The sequence below is a fragment of the Schistocerca serialis genome, chromosome 4 (genome assembly GCF_023864345.2).
Source record: "Schistocerca serialis cubense isolate TAMUIC-IGC-003099 chromosome 4, iqSchSeri2.2, whole genome shotgun sequence".
Taxonomy (NCBI): domain Eukaryota; kingdom Metazoa; phylum Arthropoda; class Insecta; order Orthoptera; family Acrididae; genus Schistocerca; species Schistocerca serialis.
This window is the reverse complement of record NC_064641.1, coordinates 241037869-241055529: the sequence shown is the minus strand read 5'-3', so window position 1 is coordinate 241055529 and position 17661 is coordinate 241037869. Positions and strand designations below refer to the sequence as shown.

At 41.9% G+C, this 17661-nt stretch overlaps 1 protein-coding gene across 1 annotated transcript in view; it reads left to right on the top strand.

Moving 5' to 3' along the window:
• Positions 1-626: 626 nt before the first annotated feature.
• The window catches only part of LOC126474031 (protein yellow-like), a 40192-nt gene continuing 23157 nt past the window's right edge, over positions 627-17661 (top strand). Inside the window, exons 1-2 of the mRNA XM_050101438.1 lie at positions 627-707; positions 10942-11296. Coding sequence (XP_049957395.1) covers positions 10981-11296 — 316 coding nt within the window. The 5' untranslated portion in view covers positions 627-707; positions 10942-10980. The remainder of the gene's footprint in view (positions 708-10941; positions 11297-17661) is intronic.

The following is a 17661-nucleotide window of genomic DNA, read 5'->3' as shown; positions in this document are numbered from 1 at the left end:
CAGGTACGTCATTTAGCATTTTAGCCACTTGGTAACAGCTCTAGCAATGCCCTACGGTCTTGTTGAATCGTCAAACTTTTCAGCATCAATGATACGAAATTCCATTCCAGATTTCGTAAGAATTATGCCATCAATTTAACACCTATATTCAGTACAGCGGACAGCTTCAGCTACAGTTTGGGTGAAGCTTGGATTCCGTCTTTACTAACCCTGTCAACAACAATAAAAAAGAACCTTGTCCTCTATCCTTCATGCCTAGACTTTTATGATGGCTTAAATTTTCTAAAACCTTCAATTGACTTCAAATTACATGTTATGACTTGTATTTGATATTTTGCTTACATCATTGTAGTATTATTAACTGCTAAAGTTCACATGAAATTTGCATTTAGTATGTTTTTCCTTTGGTTATAGACTTGATAATAAGTACAAGTTCCTCCACGTGTCGTATAGCACAATGCCGTCAGGTCCGCTTATACTATAATTTTAGGTTGTTACACAATCGCTGTCTACTTCCTATGTTGTTATTCGTTAACAGCGGACATTCCCAGATAAGATTACTGTCATTCTTATAAAGCAGCTAACGTTAAGCTTGAGTCAGTCGTCAACCTCAAAGACGCAGCACACACGTCTTTACTCGTTGATGTAAACTCCAGTAGACAAAGGCAGAATAGCTGCACAGACATCATTGAGGCAGAAACATTCAGGTAAACATGTAACGTTTATTAAGGACTGAATCAGGACCAAAGTGCATTTCACAGATCATTAGGAACATCATGATTTATCGGTGTCAGCAAGAAGAGTCTAAGCAAACGATGTAATAAATTTGACACCTTCAGCTGTGTTGCATCGATCCTCCAAACCAATTTACAAAATTGTTTTCTAATTTTGCGAACAGGAACTGTGATGAAGATCAAATAACAACATCTCTTCTTTGGCACTCAGAAAATTGAAAATTTCTGGTAAGATCTTATGGGACCAAACTTCGGAGGTCATCGTTCCCTAAACTTAACCACTACTTAATCTAACTTAAACTAACTTACGCTAAGGACAACACGCACACCCATGCCGAGGGAGGACTCGAACCTCCGACGGGGGCAGCAGCGCAGACCGTGACAAGACGCCTCTAGACCTCGCGGCTAACCCGCGCGGCTCGGCACTTAGAATAAAGGCTCATGCAGAGATGCTAACATCAAGCAATGACATTTTCATCGACATAATGCGCGTGAAGCAATGTAGAGGAACCGTTTGACTTACTTGTATTTTATGAAACATTTAAGGATGCTCATTTTTGTCGCATATTACAGAAAGCTGTAGAACCTCACATTGGTTCACCGATTCAGAAGCATCAGTAAGTGCTTGATGAGTTTGTCAGAACTAATTCTTAAAGTGTTACAAGTTTGACAGTTATTTACGTTATAGGAACTTAGTTTCTTCCTATAGTCTAAGGTGCTTTAAAAGAGATATTGTGCTTTCGGATTTAAAAGTGACATACCGCTGGCGTTTTTTCCCGTACATTATAATATTTGAGGTCTTGCAAATGAGTTAGGTCTGTTTTAGTTAATTTTAATCCATTTCAGTGAGATTCCACTTCCAGTATGAATATCCATGGAAGTACTGTAGGTAATCAAATAAATGAATGTCATTAACAGCTGGCATCCGTGCCGTTTGTCATGTGATACAAACATTGTCCATACAAAAAAAGCTTCAGCACCGCTGTGAACTGAACGGTTCACTGCCAGAGAAAGGCAGACGTTTCGAATCGTTCAACTCATCGAATCGTTCAACTCATTAGCGTTTGGACGCACTCGTAAGCTTCCACAGTAAGCAAAATGTGCTGACATCGCAACAATGTACGTGTTCATGCGTAGCGTTGAATGGCGGTCTCCCTGCGAGTTTCAGTACCCTACCACAAGAAAGTACCAAATGGATTTCTGTGATAGTGTGGCAGATTACGGATGCTATATTTGGTAACATATTGTTTCTAGTACAATGAACCGATTTACGTATCCTACATCTTTATCTAGCACAGTCAGAATGATTGCTGACTTCAGAGCCACACGTACGCCTAACTCTTAACACTGACAGTTATTCTAGGGGACCACCTCGTTGACTCAGTAGCTATACACTGTTGTCATAAACATTCGTAAGTCTGCTTCTGCCACAAGCCCCAGACATAACCCAGATACTGGGTGGCAAGTCCTCGTTCCTTATTCACTATATGAGAGGGCTTTCGACTAGTTTCTATTCTTTTCGAACCGTGGTCAATGGTTGTTGCGTCAGAGGGTATTCCAGTCATAGCTTAGATCAGGCCAATAAAATACATCAATTAAGTATTCTGTGCAAAAAACAGCAACACACTTTGCTATATAGACAACTCCAAATAAATCGCAAATAGGTTCCATTCCGAAGTGGTCTCATAAACATAAGTGTATGCCATTATTTGAACTTCCTTCATGTTGCGATGCCTGTCTTGCTATGCGAAACCTGGTTTTAGCAAGTTAGGAGTAAATACTTACCAGAACATCGGTCAACAACGTAGTTAGTTAATCATCTTCTACGGACCTTAGTTTTCCGAAATCATTTGGACCCACGACAGTTTGGAGGGAGATACTAGTACAGTTTCAAATGTCTCCAATATCCCTTGATCCCTTACAACTACTTCTAAAATGACTCAGGAAACCAGATGCTGTAGGGTGCAATTGAAGCCCAGTCTGTTCGTGTCGGCTATAAATCGTCTCTATAATTGCTGCCGTAATGATACTGGATATAGCACACGTTTACTGAACAAGATGAGACACCTGGAAAACAAAAATGTGTAAGGTAAACTTTACTTTTTATTTCTAGCTCAAATGTAGCAAACTGCGAAGCCTATGGGACGATCTATAATCTGGGTGGAAGCAATAAGGCTATACAAGCAGTATCAGCTGCCATCTTTGGCTGCTTACCATGTTACAGATGTCAAGTGGCTGACACTTCGCGGATTGAGGTGGTATGTGAAGTTACTTCAGTGATTGCAAAATCGAATCAAATTTACAAATAACTTGGCAATATGAGTATGACACTGCACGCTCTCTTGGTAACGGTGGCACAAACCTTCGTTCCTGAGAAAAGCTGGCCCACAACTGTCGTAGCTGGCCTTTGATACCAGGACACTGATACTGGGACGGAGTTGGCGTACGAGGGAAGCTCACACCAGTTCTATTGGCTAGGGATCTAGGGGCGTTGCTGGCCACTGGGGTACCTCAACATCACGCAGACACGTGCCGTGCGGAGACGAGAATTGTCGTGTTGAAACTCGACGACGCAGGAAGTCCGCGTCACACTGTTGAGCAGTCAGAGTTCTCTCAATCATTACCAGTCGTGATTTGAAATCACACATGATATCTTCCCCAACCATGACACAGTGTGGCTCTCCAAAACACTGGAAGAGTGGGATCTCTCGCCAGGTAGCCGCAGTACTCGCCGATACAGGGAATAGCTATCAATTGGTTCACCTCTTACTTTAGCAACAGACAGCAAAAAGTCATTATTCACAATGTTGAGAATGGCTGTGATGTGGAGTGCGAGTGGGGTACAGTTAAGTGGGGGGTGCCCCAGGGACTTGTAGTGGGGCCACTCCTTTTCCTTATTTATATAAATGATATGTTCTCTGGTATTACGAGTAACTCTAAAATATTTCTGTTTGCTGAAGACACTAGCTAGGTAGTAAAGGATGTTGTGTGCAACATTGTCTCGCTTTCAAATAGACCTAAGTTCATAGCATGTAGAAAATAAACTAAAGCTAAATCACAGTAAGACTTAGTTTTTACAGTTTCTAACACACAATTCAACAAAACCAGACGTTTTAATTTCACAGAATGGGCATATGTTTAGTGAAACCGAACAGTTCAAATTTATAGGTGTTCAGATAGATAGTAAACTGTTGTGGAAAGATCACATTCAGGATCTTGTTCAAAGACTTAAAGCTGCCATTTTCTCTATTTGAACGGTATCTGAATTGAGTGATCGTTCGACACGAAAATTAGTCTACTTTGCGTATTTCCATTCGTGTATGTCGTATGGTATTACATTCTGGGTTAAGTCTTTTCATTCTAAAAGGATATTCTTGGCTCAGAAACGGGCGGTTAGGGCAATAAGTGGTGTACATTCACGAACCTCTTGTCGACTCCTGTTCACGAGTTTGGGTATTTTGACATTGGCCTCTCAATATATGTATTCCTTACTGTCATTTCTTGTTAACAATATTAGCTTATTCCCAAGAATAAGCAGCTTTCACTCGGTTAATATTTGGCAGAAATAAAACCTGCTTTTGGATCGGACTTCCTTAACTCTTGTGCAGAAAGGTGTGCAGTGTACTGCTGAATCCATTTTCAATAAGCTACCCCTCTATTTAAAAAACTTAGCAGTATTCCAAGCGCTTTCAAATCTAAACTGAAGAGTTTCCTCATGGGTAACTCCTTCTATTCTGCCGATGAGTTCCTTGAAAACGTAAGTTCATTCTTGTTGTATTGTTGAATACGTTCACTTAAATTTGTGGATTGACTTTTGTCGGGTACATAATTATTTTATTTTTATCTGTTATTACTTTTATGTTGTAGTTTTATGTACTGACACATTGCAGGACCTTGGAGATTTGGTGCTCATTTCGGTCCTACGGAACTTGACATGTAAATAAAAAATAAGGAAGTAAAGATAAAAAGAAAAAAGTAGGCTCCTACTTTCCATTTATTATCAACAGAAATTAATGGTTTGATCACAAGCCAAGAACAACAAACATGTTGCATTACGCGCCTCAAATGTACAGGAGTTGGACAAAAATAAGGAAACGCTGCGAAAAATTCATGCGTCGACATAAATGAAGATGCTGTCCAAACCTGCTGGTGGTTCTTTTCTATCTGACCACGAACGACGTCTGTGCGATGTCCTCACCACATTGGAAGTGACCGTTGAGAAAAGTGTTCATACACACTGGAGCGCCAAAGAAACTGGTTTAGGCTTGCGTATTTATATACGCATATGCTAACAGGCAAAATACTGTACTGCGGTCAACAACGGCAGACAAGTGTCTGGCGCAGTTGTTAGATCGGTTACTGCTGTTACAATGGCAGATTATGAAGATTTACGTGAGTTTGAATGTGGTGTTATAGTCGGCGCACAAGCGATGTGACACAGCGTCTCCGAGGTATCGATAAGTGGGGATTTTCCCGTACGACCATTTCACGAGTGTACCGCGAATCGGGGAATCCGGTAATACATCAAATCTCCGACATCGCTGTGGCCGGAAAAAGATCCTGCAAGAACGGGACCAACGACGGCTGAACAGAATCGTTCAACGTGACAGAAGTGAAGCCCTTCGGCAAATTGCTGAAGATTTCAATGTTGGGCCATCGACAAGTGTCAGCTTGCGGAGTATTCTACAAAATATCATCGATATGGGCTTTCGGAGCCGAAGGCCCACTCGTGTACCCTTGATGACTACACGAGACAATGCTTTACGCCACGCCTGGGTCCGTCAACACCGACACTGGATTATTGATGACTGGAAATATGTTGACTGGTCGGACTTGTCTCTTTTAGATTGTATAGAGCGGATGGACGTGTACGGATACGGAGACAACATAATGTATCCATGAATCCTGCCTGTCAGCAGGGAGGGGACCCTTCAAGCTGGTGGAGGCTCTATAATAGTGTGGGACACGTCCAGTATGAGTGATATGGGACCCCTGATACGTCTAGGCATGACTATGACAGGTGGCACTAGCGTAAGCATCCTGTCTCGTCACCTAAGTCCATTAATGTCCATTGTGCATTCCGACGTACTTGGGCAATTCCAGCATGACAATGCGTCGACCCAAACCTTCATAATTGCTACAGAGTGGCTCCAGAAACACTCTTCTGAGTTTAAACACTTTCGCTGCCCACCAAACTCTCCAGGCATGAACGTTATTGAGCATATCCGGGATGCCTTGCAACGTGCTGTTCAAGAGAGATCCCCACCCTGTTGTATTCTTACGGATTTATGCACAGCCCTGCACGATTTATGTTGTCAATTCCCTCCAGCACTACTTCTGACGTTAGTCGACTCCATGCAATGTCGTGTTGCGGACCTTCCGCGTGCTCCCGAGGGTCCTACACGATATTACGCAGATGTACCCCTTTCTTTGACTATTCAGTGTAGTTGTGAATGTATTATGGCCGATCTAAGTTAATTCAAACATAGACAAATTGTATGTGCTCGTTTGCTGGGTGTTTCTGTAACAAAGGTATCCGAAGTCTTTGGTGTTTCCAGAGGTACCGTATCAAAGTTACACACAACACAGTAGAAACGCGGAGGAATGTCATCCTCTAAGTCACTAGCCAGGCGAAAGAGTGAATTGAGTGACGGTTACGGACGGTTATTGAAGAAGATGTGACGAAAAATAAGAGGCGACAACTGCAAAAGTCATTGCAGAACTGAATGTGGCACTCCCAAATCCTGTCACTACCAAAATTACACGAAGCTAGTCCCATAAGCAGGTGAACTGGCCTTCCAAAACCACTTATCAGTTTCGAAAATGCCTGTAACAGGAAATTTTGGAAATTTGTGGTAACTTCCTACGGGACCAAACTGCTGAGGTCATCGGTCCCTAGGCTTACACACTACTTAGTCTATCGTAACTAACTTACGCTAAGGACAACACACACACACACCCACGCCCCAGGGAGGACTCTAACGTCCGACGGGGGGACCCACGCGAACTGTGGCAAGGCGGCTCGCGGCTACAGGGAAACGTGGTACGGAAGCCGCAAAACCTGCGTTGTGTAGCAATGGCAGAAACTCATTTGGTGAGTCTTGTTTTATTCTAACTTCTGGCCTAGTTTATGTCCCAAGATTGAGACATGGCGGCAGTTCTGTGATGTTTTGGGCAACCAATTTCTAAGGATTCCAAGAACCCCATGGTTACTGTGCAAGGTCGCATCACTAGCAAGGATAATGTGATCATTTAGGTTGATAGTATCCATCCAGTGGTAAATATTTGTTCCGCAATAACGATGCCGTGTTCCAAAATGACAGGGTTCCTGTTTTATACAGGGTGGTCCATTGATAGTGACTGGGCCAAATATCTCACGAAATAAGCATCAAACGAAAAAAATACAAAAAACCAAACTCGTCTAGCTTGAAGGGGAAAACCAGATGGCACTATGGTTGGCCCGCTAGATGGTGCTTCCATAGGTCGAACGGATATCAACTGCGTTTTTTTTTAAATAGGAACCCCCATTTTTATTACATATTCGTGTAGTACGTAAAGAAATATGAATGTTATAGTTAGACCACTTTTTTCACTTTGTGATAGGTAGCGCTGTAATAGTCAGAAACATATGCCTCACAATTTTAGACAAACAGTTGGTAACTGGCAGGTTTTTTTTAAATTAAAATACAGGACGTAGGTACGTTTGAACATTTTATTTCGGTTGTTCCAATGTGATACATGTACCTTTGTGAACTTATCATTTCTGACAACGCACGCTGTTACAGCGTGATTACCTGTAAATACCACATCAATTCAATAAATGCTCAAAATGATGTACATCAAACTCAATGCATTTGGCAATACGTGTAACGACATTCCTCTCAACAGCGAGTAGTTCGCCTTCCGTAATGTTCGCACATACATTGAAAATGCGCTGACGCATGTTGTCAGGCGTTGTCGGTGGATCACGATAGCAAATATCCTTCAATTTTCCCCACAGTAAGAAATCCGGGGACGTCAGATCCGGTGAACGTGTGGGCTATGGTATGGTGCTTCGACGACCAATCCACCTGTCATGAAATATGCTATTCAATACCACTTCAGCCACACGCGAGCTATGTGACGGACATACATCATGTTGGAAGTACATCGCCATTCTGTCATGGAGTGAAACATCTTGTAGGAACACCGGTAGAACATTACGTAGGAAATCAGAATACATTGCACCATTTAGATTGCCATCGATAAAATGAGGGCCAATCATCCTTCCTCCCATAATACAGCACCATACATTAACCCACCAAGGTCGCTGATGTTAAACTTGTCGCAGCCATCGTGGATTTTCCGTTGCCCAATAGTGCATATTATGCCGGTTTACGTTACCGCTGTTGGTGGATGACGCTTCGTCGCTAAATAGAACGCGTGCAAAAAATGTGCTCAGTGGCAGAACTGTACACGAAGTTCAAAAGTCGCCGCCATGCAATTCCTGGTGCATAGAAATATTGTACGGGTGCAATCGATGTTGATGTAGCATTCTCAACAGCGACGTTTTTGAGATTCCCGATTCTGACGCAAATTTTCTGCAGCTGATGTGCGAATTGGCCGCGACAGCACCTAAAACACCAACTTGGGCATCATCATTTGTTGCAGGTCGTGGTTGACGTTTCACATATTGCTGAACACTTCCTGTTTCCTTAAATAAAGTAACTATCCGGCGAACGGACCGGACACTTGGATGATGTCGTCCAGGATACCGAGCAGCATTCATAGCACACCCCCGTTGGGCATTTTGATCACAATAGCCATATATCAACACGATGTCGACCTTTCCCGCAATTGCTAAACGGTGCATTTTAACACGGGTAATGTATCACGAAGCAAATTGCGTCCGCACTGGCGGAATGTTAGGTGATACCACGTTTGTGACTATTAAAGCGCCATCTATCACAAAGCGAAGAAAGTGGTCCAACTAACACATTCATATTTCTTTACGTACTACACGAAATGTAATAAAAAATGGGGGTTCCTATTAAAAGAAAACGCAGTTGATATCCGTTTGACCTATTGCAGTGCCATCTAACGGGCCAAACAAAGCGCCATCTGGTTTTCCGCTTCAAGCTAGACGAGTTTGGTTCTTTGTAGTTTTTTAGTTTGATGCTAATTTCGTGAGATATTTGTCCGGTCACTATCAATGGACCACCCTGTATAGACTGCATCGTGCAGATCTGGCTTTGTAAGCACGAGGATGAATTGTCGCATCTCCCTTGACCATCGCAGTCACTAGATCTGAATTTTATTAAGAATTTTAGTTCTATTTTGGGAGATAAGGACGCACGATTGCTGTGCACCTCCATCATCGTTACATGAAACTGCCACTCTTTTACAGGAAAGGTGGTACAGATCCCAATATAACCTGTCTTTATCCATTCAGAAACTACTGTAAGCTCTCTGAATGCCAAAGGTTTTCCTACACCACATGAGGCATTACCATATTTTTTTTTTTTTTGTTTTTAATCTTTTTCTTGTCCAACCCTTGTATTTCGTGATCACCACAATTCACTCACTTAACCTCTGGTTATAACGCAGTGATCAATTACCCAGTTAATCAATGAGTGCAAGATCGTATACCACAATTCTCGACGACGTTCTAAAACTTTCTTTCCGCATTCCACAGACAAATGTCGTTGGTTTGTGGGCCACACCATGCACATTCCGTCTTGTATTTGTGGCTTCTGGACAACACCGTTACGGTTAAATCGATTTATTTATCTTGACGGATACGTTAACGATTGGCTTTTGATGACTGAAACAAAGCGAAAGATTTCCATAATCGCTGAAAATGATGTATGACAATTTTTATACGAGTACATGGTAGGCTTTATTGTTCATTCGCCCCTATCATTATTTGCGCGTGATTATGTACAGCCCATCAGTTGTATGTTCACAGCTGTTTGCCATATCGTTTAACTAACTGGTTAACAGTGTCTGCCTACTGGCAAGAATACAACTTCATGTCCGTATTTACCAAACATCTTCCTTCTCACTTTTGGCTTCAAAAGGGGATGTTAAATTATTTCCGATGAAGATATAACGGTAGAAATTGTGTGGATTTAGATTCTGTGGATACTAAAAGTAAAGCTGCCGTTCTGTCTACTATAGCATATATAAGATAAACGTTTGTGTTTCCTATGGCCGTCTACACTTTGCAGCTGGAGGTTATTTACTTTTTTTTCCGACAGAACTACTTAATTACGGAGTTACTGTAGTGCTCTTATTAAGAACTAATACAGTCATAGTTTGTGCCCCAAGGGCGTGGAGTTTGTTCTTCTATCATTAGAGTTACGATTATTATTATTGTTATGGTTAGACTGAATATTGAACTACAGATTTTTGCATTTGTATAAATGAGAAAGATAGTAGCGAAACAAAAGTGATTGTTGTCATAAACCATTCTTTTCATTTACATCGCATATAACTTTTCCAGCTGGAAACCATTGGACGCAACTGGAAGATGTCTGAAACAATCACACCGGCTACAGCTGGGAAAGTTTTTTGCAGCTAAGACTGCAAATCTAATCGTTTAATTTTGATTTAGATTTATTCTCTGCCACTAGAACATTCAGTATTAGCCAAACTAGGTTAGCATTTCATATGTCAGTACATGAGATTATATACTTGAAAACTGCCTGGACCAACGTTAAGAGTGAGTGTTTAACACGAAGTATCTTGGCGGCATGTAACTGGCTCACTTTTTCTATAGAACACTCCCAGATTGTAATATGGACGCCTTTCACAAAAAAAAAGAAGTAAAGTAGGAGAAAAGAAAAAACCTACATCGCTGGAATGAAATGCTAGAAATCGTGCACCTGCACATGACAGAATTCAGCACATGATACACAGTTTGAATTAAGTGATATTTGTAGTCACAATAGCATTTAAATACGCCCGATTAGTTTTATATAAGGATTGAAAAATAACCAGAAAATTTGAAAAGGAATTTTTTTAAGGCTATGATTGTGGACCACTGTAAAAGCGACTCTAATGTTATGTGTTAGTTAAAATGGTATGTTATTCCGATCCAATAAACTCAAATAAAATACTTGTTTTCCGTAGAGAACATTATACAGCAATTATGTCGATTTCAGCAAAGAGTTCACCACATAATGTGATGCTAATGTACTGACGCTGTTCTTCTTGCCACTGGAAGGAACCGCAACGTGGACGCAGAGCTGTGAGCGGGGAGAGGATGGCACGTCGTGTGTTGCTCGCTGGACTGCTGCTGGTGCTGCTGGCAGTCTCTGGAGGTCACCGGAGCCCTTCAAAAGCCGCGAGCCGGGGACACCACTACAAGCCCGCGTTGAAAACCAAACCTGGCGGCCTACAGACACCAAAGCTGGTGAACAGCAGGGCGGCAAAACAGACCAGACTTAGCGATCCAGAACTTGTGACCGTCAAATCGACGAACGAGGTCACATTCGACTTCAGTGATGATGAGCTGGAACAACAACTACTGGACAACGGTGGCTACATCCCCAAATCTGCTGAACCGTTCCAAGTAATAGGTCAGTTCTATACAGATATACACTGTAAAAAATAAAAACTATGCATCCACGAAGTCTTTTTAAACTTAATTGAAATTAAACTAAGTCATGTGATAGAATTATGTAATAAAAACAGACTATTTTAGGCAAATGTTTTACAGTTTGGTGTGTCTCACTTGTTACATAATTAAACACAGAATCCCTTTCAGATTGAAGTGGAAGGTAGTATTCTGGTCTGCAGACGATAATAGAGGTGGCTGATGGTATCGTAGGGTAAAATGTCTCAAACACTTAGCACAACCTAATACGATTCACCATTTAGCGTACCGTGACAATCCAAGCAGACCGCGAAATTTGCTCCTCAAAAAAGTTACGTATTTGGCAACGGCCTTGCCGCAGTGGTAATACCAGTTCCCGTCAGATCACCTACGTTAAGCGCTGTCGGGCTGGGCTAGCACTTGGATGGGTGAGCATCCGTTCTGCCGAGCGCTGTTGGCAAGCGGGGTGCTCTCAACCCTTGTGAGCAAACTGAGGAGCTACTTGATTGAGAAGTCTCGTAAACTGACATGCGGTCGGGAGAGCGTTGTGCTGACCACATGCCCCTCCACATCCAGAGAAGCCTTTGGGTGAGGATGACACGGCGGCAGGTCGGTACCGTTGGGCCTTCCAAGGCCTGTTCGGATGGAGTTCAGTTTTTAGTTGCATAATTATTTCACGGAAAGGATCCAACAATCTAAGGCAGCTGCCGTGCACAATATCGAAGACATTATTTTACTTCAGTTGTGTACTTAATCTGGCATGGTACACACTGCCTTCTCGTCGAAGGAATGACAGTAGTACGATCCAAAAACGTGAAATATATAGGCGATCGTTTTCCTCTTGCTCGCTTCCCTCCCACCAACGAGCAAGAGTGCAGCTGATGGACCCACACCGGGCATCCTGGGATTGTTCTCTTGTGTACTTTCTCTGAGCTAAGACATTAGAAGAACAACTTATTTATCTTTACAGCATGCATCCAGGCAAAAACAACTCTCGTTAGTCAAGGTAACATCGTCCCACCCTATGTACCCAAAATTTATTAGATAACGGAGGAAACGTTCGCGATCTTTTCCTTGAAACACGAGGAAATTTGGCCAGGCGCAGGCGCATGCGATAGTGTAGCTTTTGTCTGCAGACAACTTCTAGCCATACGCGTTAACATTCAGAGGCTACCTGCCTTCGGGTATCTTGAGTACATGCTGTACTATTCCACCATCCAAAATGTGGTTCAAAATGGCTCGAAGCACTATGGGACTTAACATCTGAGGTCATCAGTCCCCTAGACTTAGAACTACTTAAACCTAACTAACCTAAGAACATCACACATATCCATGACCGAGGCAGGATTCGAAACTGCGACCGTAGCAGCAGCGCACTCCCGGAGTGAAGCGCCTAGAACCGCTCGTCCACAACTGCCGGCTCCAAAATGTGATCAATGAAAGTAAAGGTACACTATAGGAGTACTATAACCAACGAGAGCAACATGACGTCAGTCTAGCGATAGATAAACCAAACAGTGTAAGGTGGCTGGTGGAGAACAGATGATTCTTTAACATAGGTGTTTTACTTACCCTTTTCCGCAATTCGAAAGTGCATAGTTTCTTTTCCAAAGGCACACTATCATAGGTTTATCGATGGTCATACTGATGAACACACAAACACATTATGACTGAAATTTTTTGACATGAAGATGGCATGGATTTCAACATAAAATTGTACATTATTAATCATATCATACTGTAAGTAAGTCAGGACCGAAAAATGTAGCTGATGAAAAGAATTTCTGCATGTTCATGTTTATTCAGCTGCAGACCCACATAGTAAACGAAATTTTGTAAATGTTACACCAGTGTAGCTCCTTGCGGACCCATAATGTGATTGACTACCAATGACCGTAATTATCCAATAGAAGCAATTATGCGAAAGAACAGACACCACACAGTTACATAATCGATGTGCAATGAATAAAAAGCTTCAGAGCGGATGCACATTGACGTTCGACCTCCAGGTGGCATGTAAAATCATCGAACATGGCGGACTTGGACGGAGACTGCTGACAGGTGGTGCTTGGTGGGGTTCTGAGTCGGCGTGTCGAGATAGTCCGCTCATTTGCGATGGACACAGTGTAAGTCGCGCAGTGGTTCATGAAACTGCTTAGTAAGCAGGAGATCCCGCGTTCGAGTCTCGGTCTCGCACACATATACAGTCATCGCCAGCTGATTGCAATGCAGCTGATATGATTAGCTTATTCCCTTTTCTTTCCTTTCTTCCCCCTCCATCGTCAGTATACATACAATGTACTATTGACACTAGCATCCACCTCTAAGGATTTCATAGTGATTGTGAGGAGCGCCGACAAAAAGTAAACAGTTGTACGGCTTTTTGATGCGACCTGATTTCCGTGATCAAGGTTTGCGTTAACTGAAAACGCTGCTGTCCGTTAGGGTAAACAAATTATACTGACATTGCAATTTTTCGTCAGACAATGCATTTCTTGCAATCGGTTTAATGTAAGTACTTAAGTATTCTTATTAGTGACTGTAGGGGTACGGAATTTGGTTTATGGCGGAATCATTCGGTATCTGAATTAGCCGTTACAGTAATTCTAGTACGCTCTCTCCCCGTAGTTGAGAGAAAAAGGTTGGAAACATCCACACTTCACTCGTAACTCGGAATATGATTTGTTTAATAAAGTCTGAGGCCGCGGTTCAATGTTAGTGAAATTTAAGTCGTATCCCCTAGTTCCCATATTAGCTGAGTGAAGAAGTGGAAGAATAGGGAAAAGGCAATGGAAAATTATATGGAGTGATAAACTGGAAGAAAGGTAACTCTTCCGAGTGTCACACAAAAGAGGAAAAAAAAAAGAATTTTACCTCATTACCGAAAAGCTACATGTCGCAGCGTTTTCATAGTATATATTTTTCGACCTTACAGTTGTCCATACACGACGACACATTTTATCAAAATCGATCAATATGTGGCAGTGGATAAGCAGTTTACAACAAAGATGTTCTTGAGCGCCGTCCATAGGAAAAATAGAGGTTCTGCGAAACATGACAAAAAACGGCAAGCAGGGAAGTTTCGAGTAACGGAAGTATGAATAACTGTATGGACTCAAACGAGTGCTATTTTAAGGCCGCTGTGAGTAATACAAGGTATTTGGTAACAATGCTAAATTTCGAAACTTATTTCACTCTTCTCTCACAGATATCATAAGCAAAATTTTTCGGCAAAGCATAAGAAAGCATGCTAAATACGTTTCTTGTCTGTACGTGTCTGTTCTTAATAACTCCATACTATATTTTGTGGGGTAAACAGAGCTAGAGAAGAAAAGAAAAGCTTCACAAATCTGACTACAGGTTTGCTAATCGCACCCAACAGACCGTCGAATCACCCTGCGTCACATGGATGCGGTGTACGGAAGGTCGTCTGTTCAGCGCACTGTTCTCACGTCTATTGTCGGGTTAGCAAACTTGATGCCGATATTACTCGGTCAAATAGGTTCTAAATTGGCATCAAGAAGCTGAAATCGCTTACAGTACCGGAAATCGAACCCGGGTAGTCATGACGGCGGCGATCTATACTGATCGCTCAGCCACCGAGGCGGACGTAAACAGAGGTGCTACTAAAATTTAAATGCGCATGAGTGAAGGGTCATATATATACAACGAGGGAAACGTATGAAAAATGAAACAAAACAGTCTCAAGTGAGTTAATAAATGGGAAGTATATGTCATGTCTGAAATTTGACTTAAATTACAGGAAGAGTGAGATCAGTTCGATAGAAAGTGGGAGCTTTAGAAGTTGGCGTATTCTAGTTAACGCACAACAGGTGTGGAACTAAGGGAATGTGGAAACAAATTCCCGTGAAATCTTCGACATAGTCTCTTCGTAGGTCAGGAATGCCTTTTCCAAAGCGGCCGTGTACTCGAGCAGCAGAGTACATCGGGGCCTCTCTGAGCATCAACGACGACAAGTCCGCCAAAATCGAATAAATATTTTGTCCGTCCATTCTTTTGACACGAGGTCTTGGGGACGACGGCTGTTTACTATTGTCAGAAAATGAAACACATAAGCCATCTTTATGACATTATTTATTTTACAGCTACCAGTATCGGCGTTACGACGCACCATCTCCAGACTGTAGTTGATGCTGCAAGGGTTGACACCATCCCTATATATACCGCATCAGTGGCCGACATAACTGGTTATGCAGAATACCTGAAAACTTTAGTGCAGCACTCCAGTGATAGAGGCGGCAGTGTATATATTGTCGGAAGAACTGTATGTACTCTTTTCTGAAGTTGCTACAGACTCAGATTGCCAAACAGTCCGAGTAACGGTAAGCGTCAAAGGTGATTTAGATATGGCATTAGGATGTTTTTATAGACTGCCTCTGTCAGGAGCTGTAGTGACAGAGCGTTTCAGAGAGAACTTGGAGACTATCACGAATAAGTTTCCTGATCACACTGTAGTAATAAAGGAAGACTTCATTTTGCCACCTATAAAATGGGAGGATCATGCAATTACAACTGGTATCTGAGGAAATGATTCGTGTAAGACTGATTTGAATGTCTTGTTTACAAATTATTTCTAGCAGATAGTTAACGAATTGGCAAGCGAGGGTAATGTCTTAAATCAGCTGGTAACTTGCCGCCCGACCTAGTAAGTAACAGACCAGAACTATTCAAATCGGTTAACGTCGAAGAGTGAATCAGGTATCATAAGGCTGTGGTGGTGTCAAAGACCAAGGGTATAACGAAGAAAGTTAGAATATGACAGGAAAATAGTTTTGGTTAGCGAATATGCCTTAGACAAGTACATGATTCGCAAGATGGTGAGGGATGGAAAGGATCCAGCTTGGTTCACTAACTGTGTTTGAACTCTGCAGAGAAAGCTGAGGAAAGTCGCTCCGATCTAAGCTCAGCGAAAGTCTTGTGAACAACTGCAGTCTGTTTGAAGCGGAAATTAATGTGTGGATATCGAATCGAGAAGCAATAAACAAAGTCCAAAGAAAATTTTGCCAAGCAATCTGGGTAAAACATGGTAAGAAAGTGAGGTCTTATGTAAGGTCAGTAAGCGAATAGATATCATCTATTCAGTCGCTAAGGGGCCTTCGTCGCAACGAAGTAGAAAATAAATTCCGTTTTCTGATATTGTCTTTCTGCGGAAGACTGTAATACGGTTCCTTCTGTTAGTCATCGCACGAATGCCTACACTGAGAAAACCGATCAAGGAATTGAAAATCAATTAAAATTGCCAACGTTGAAAAGGCAACAGGATCCAATGAGATACCTGTGAGACTTACAGAGATTACGTGGAAGAATCTCTCCCTCCTAGCAGCAATTTGCCATAATTTGGTGGAGCGATTGGAAAAAAGAGCAGGTATTTACCCTTTTGAAGGACGGTCGTCGGAAAAATGCGCATAACTATAAGCCTGAGACCCTCATTTCAATTTGTTGTTCAGTTATTGAACGTGTCTTAAAGTCACTAAGTATGAAGTTTTGGAAAACGAAAATCTCGTCAACAAAAGTAAACGTGGATTTCGCAAACAGTGAGCTTGCGAAACTCACTTCTCTCTGGTCCCTCATCAGATCCAAAGCGTTGTAGCCAAAGGCGCTCTAGTTGACGCCGTGTTCAGTGGCACTGGATACAGTTCCTGACTGTCGTTTAATGGACAAAGTATGAGCTTACTCAGTATCGGATAGGATAAGTTATTGGATTCTGCAATTTCTTGCAGGCAGCATACAACACGTCGTTTTCTTCAGGGAACAAATCTGCAAAAGTAATGGCAATTTCGGGAGTACCCAAAGGGAGTCTTACAGGGTCAATATTGTTTACAATTAATATTAACTCTGGAACCACAGAGCGAATTTTTCGAAACACATACCCCAACGTGGTGTTGCCCGCGACCACAGTAATAAAGCACCCTAGTTACTCTTTACATTACTTTTTAAAAATGTTACCACTTACAAACAAGTTGGGTGCATAAAAGAAGTCAGGGAAGACGTGTATAACAAAACTGAGAATTTAAAGAAACTGGAAAACATAAAAATAAGGTTTCAGCCAATGAGAAACTAAAAAAAAAAAATCGCCACAATTTGACAGAAGTGGTCCAATGACGACGTAATGGAGAAGAAGAAGGAAGGTGATCATTTATCATCGTACATCATAGCAAAAAAGGCGTGATTAACATAAAGGAGAAGCTAAACGGTTTATTCATAGCCAGATTAAAGTACTGAAAGCCTAGGATTTATTTAGCCTAGTAGTTTAAAACAAAATCTACCACCCATTGCTACAAAAAAAAAAAAAAAAAAACCGCTTTAACTGTATATAACTCCGTCCGA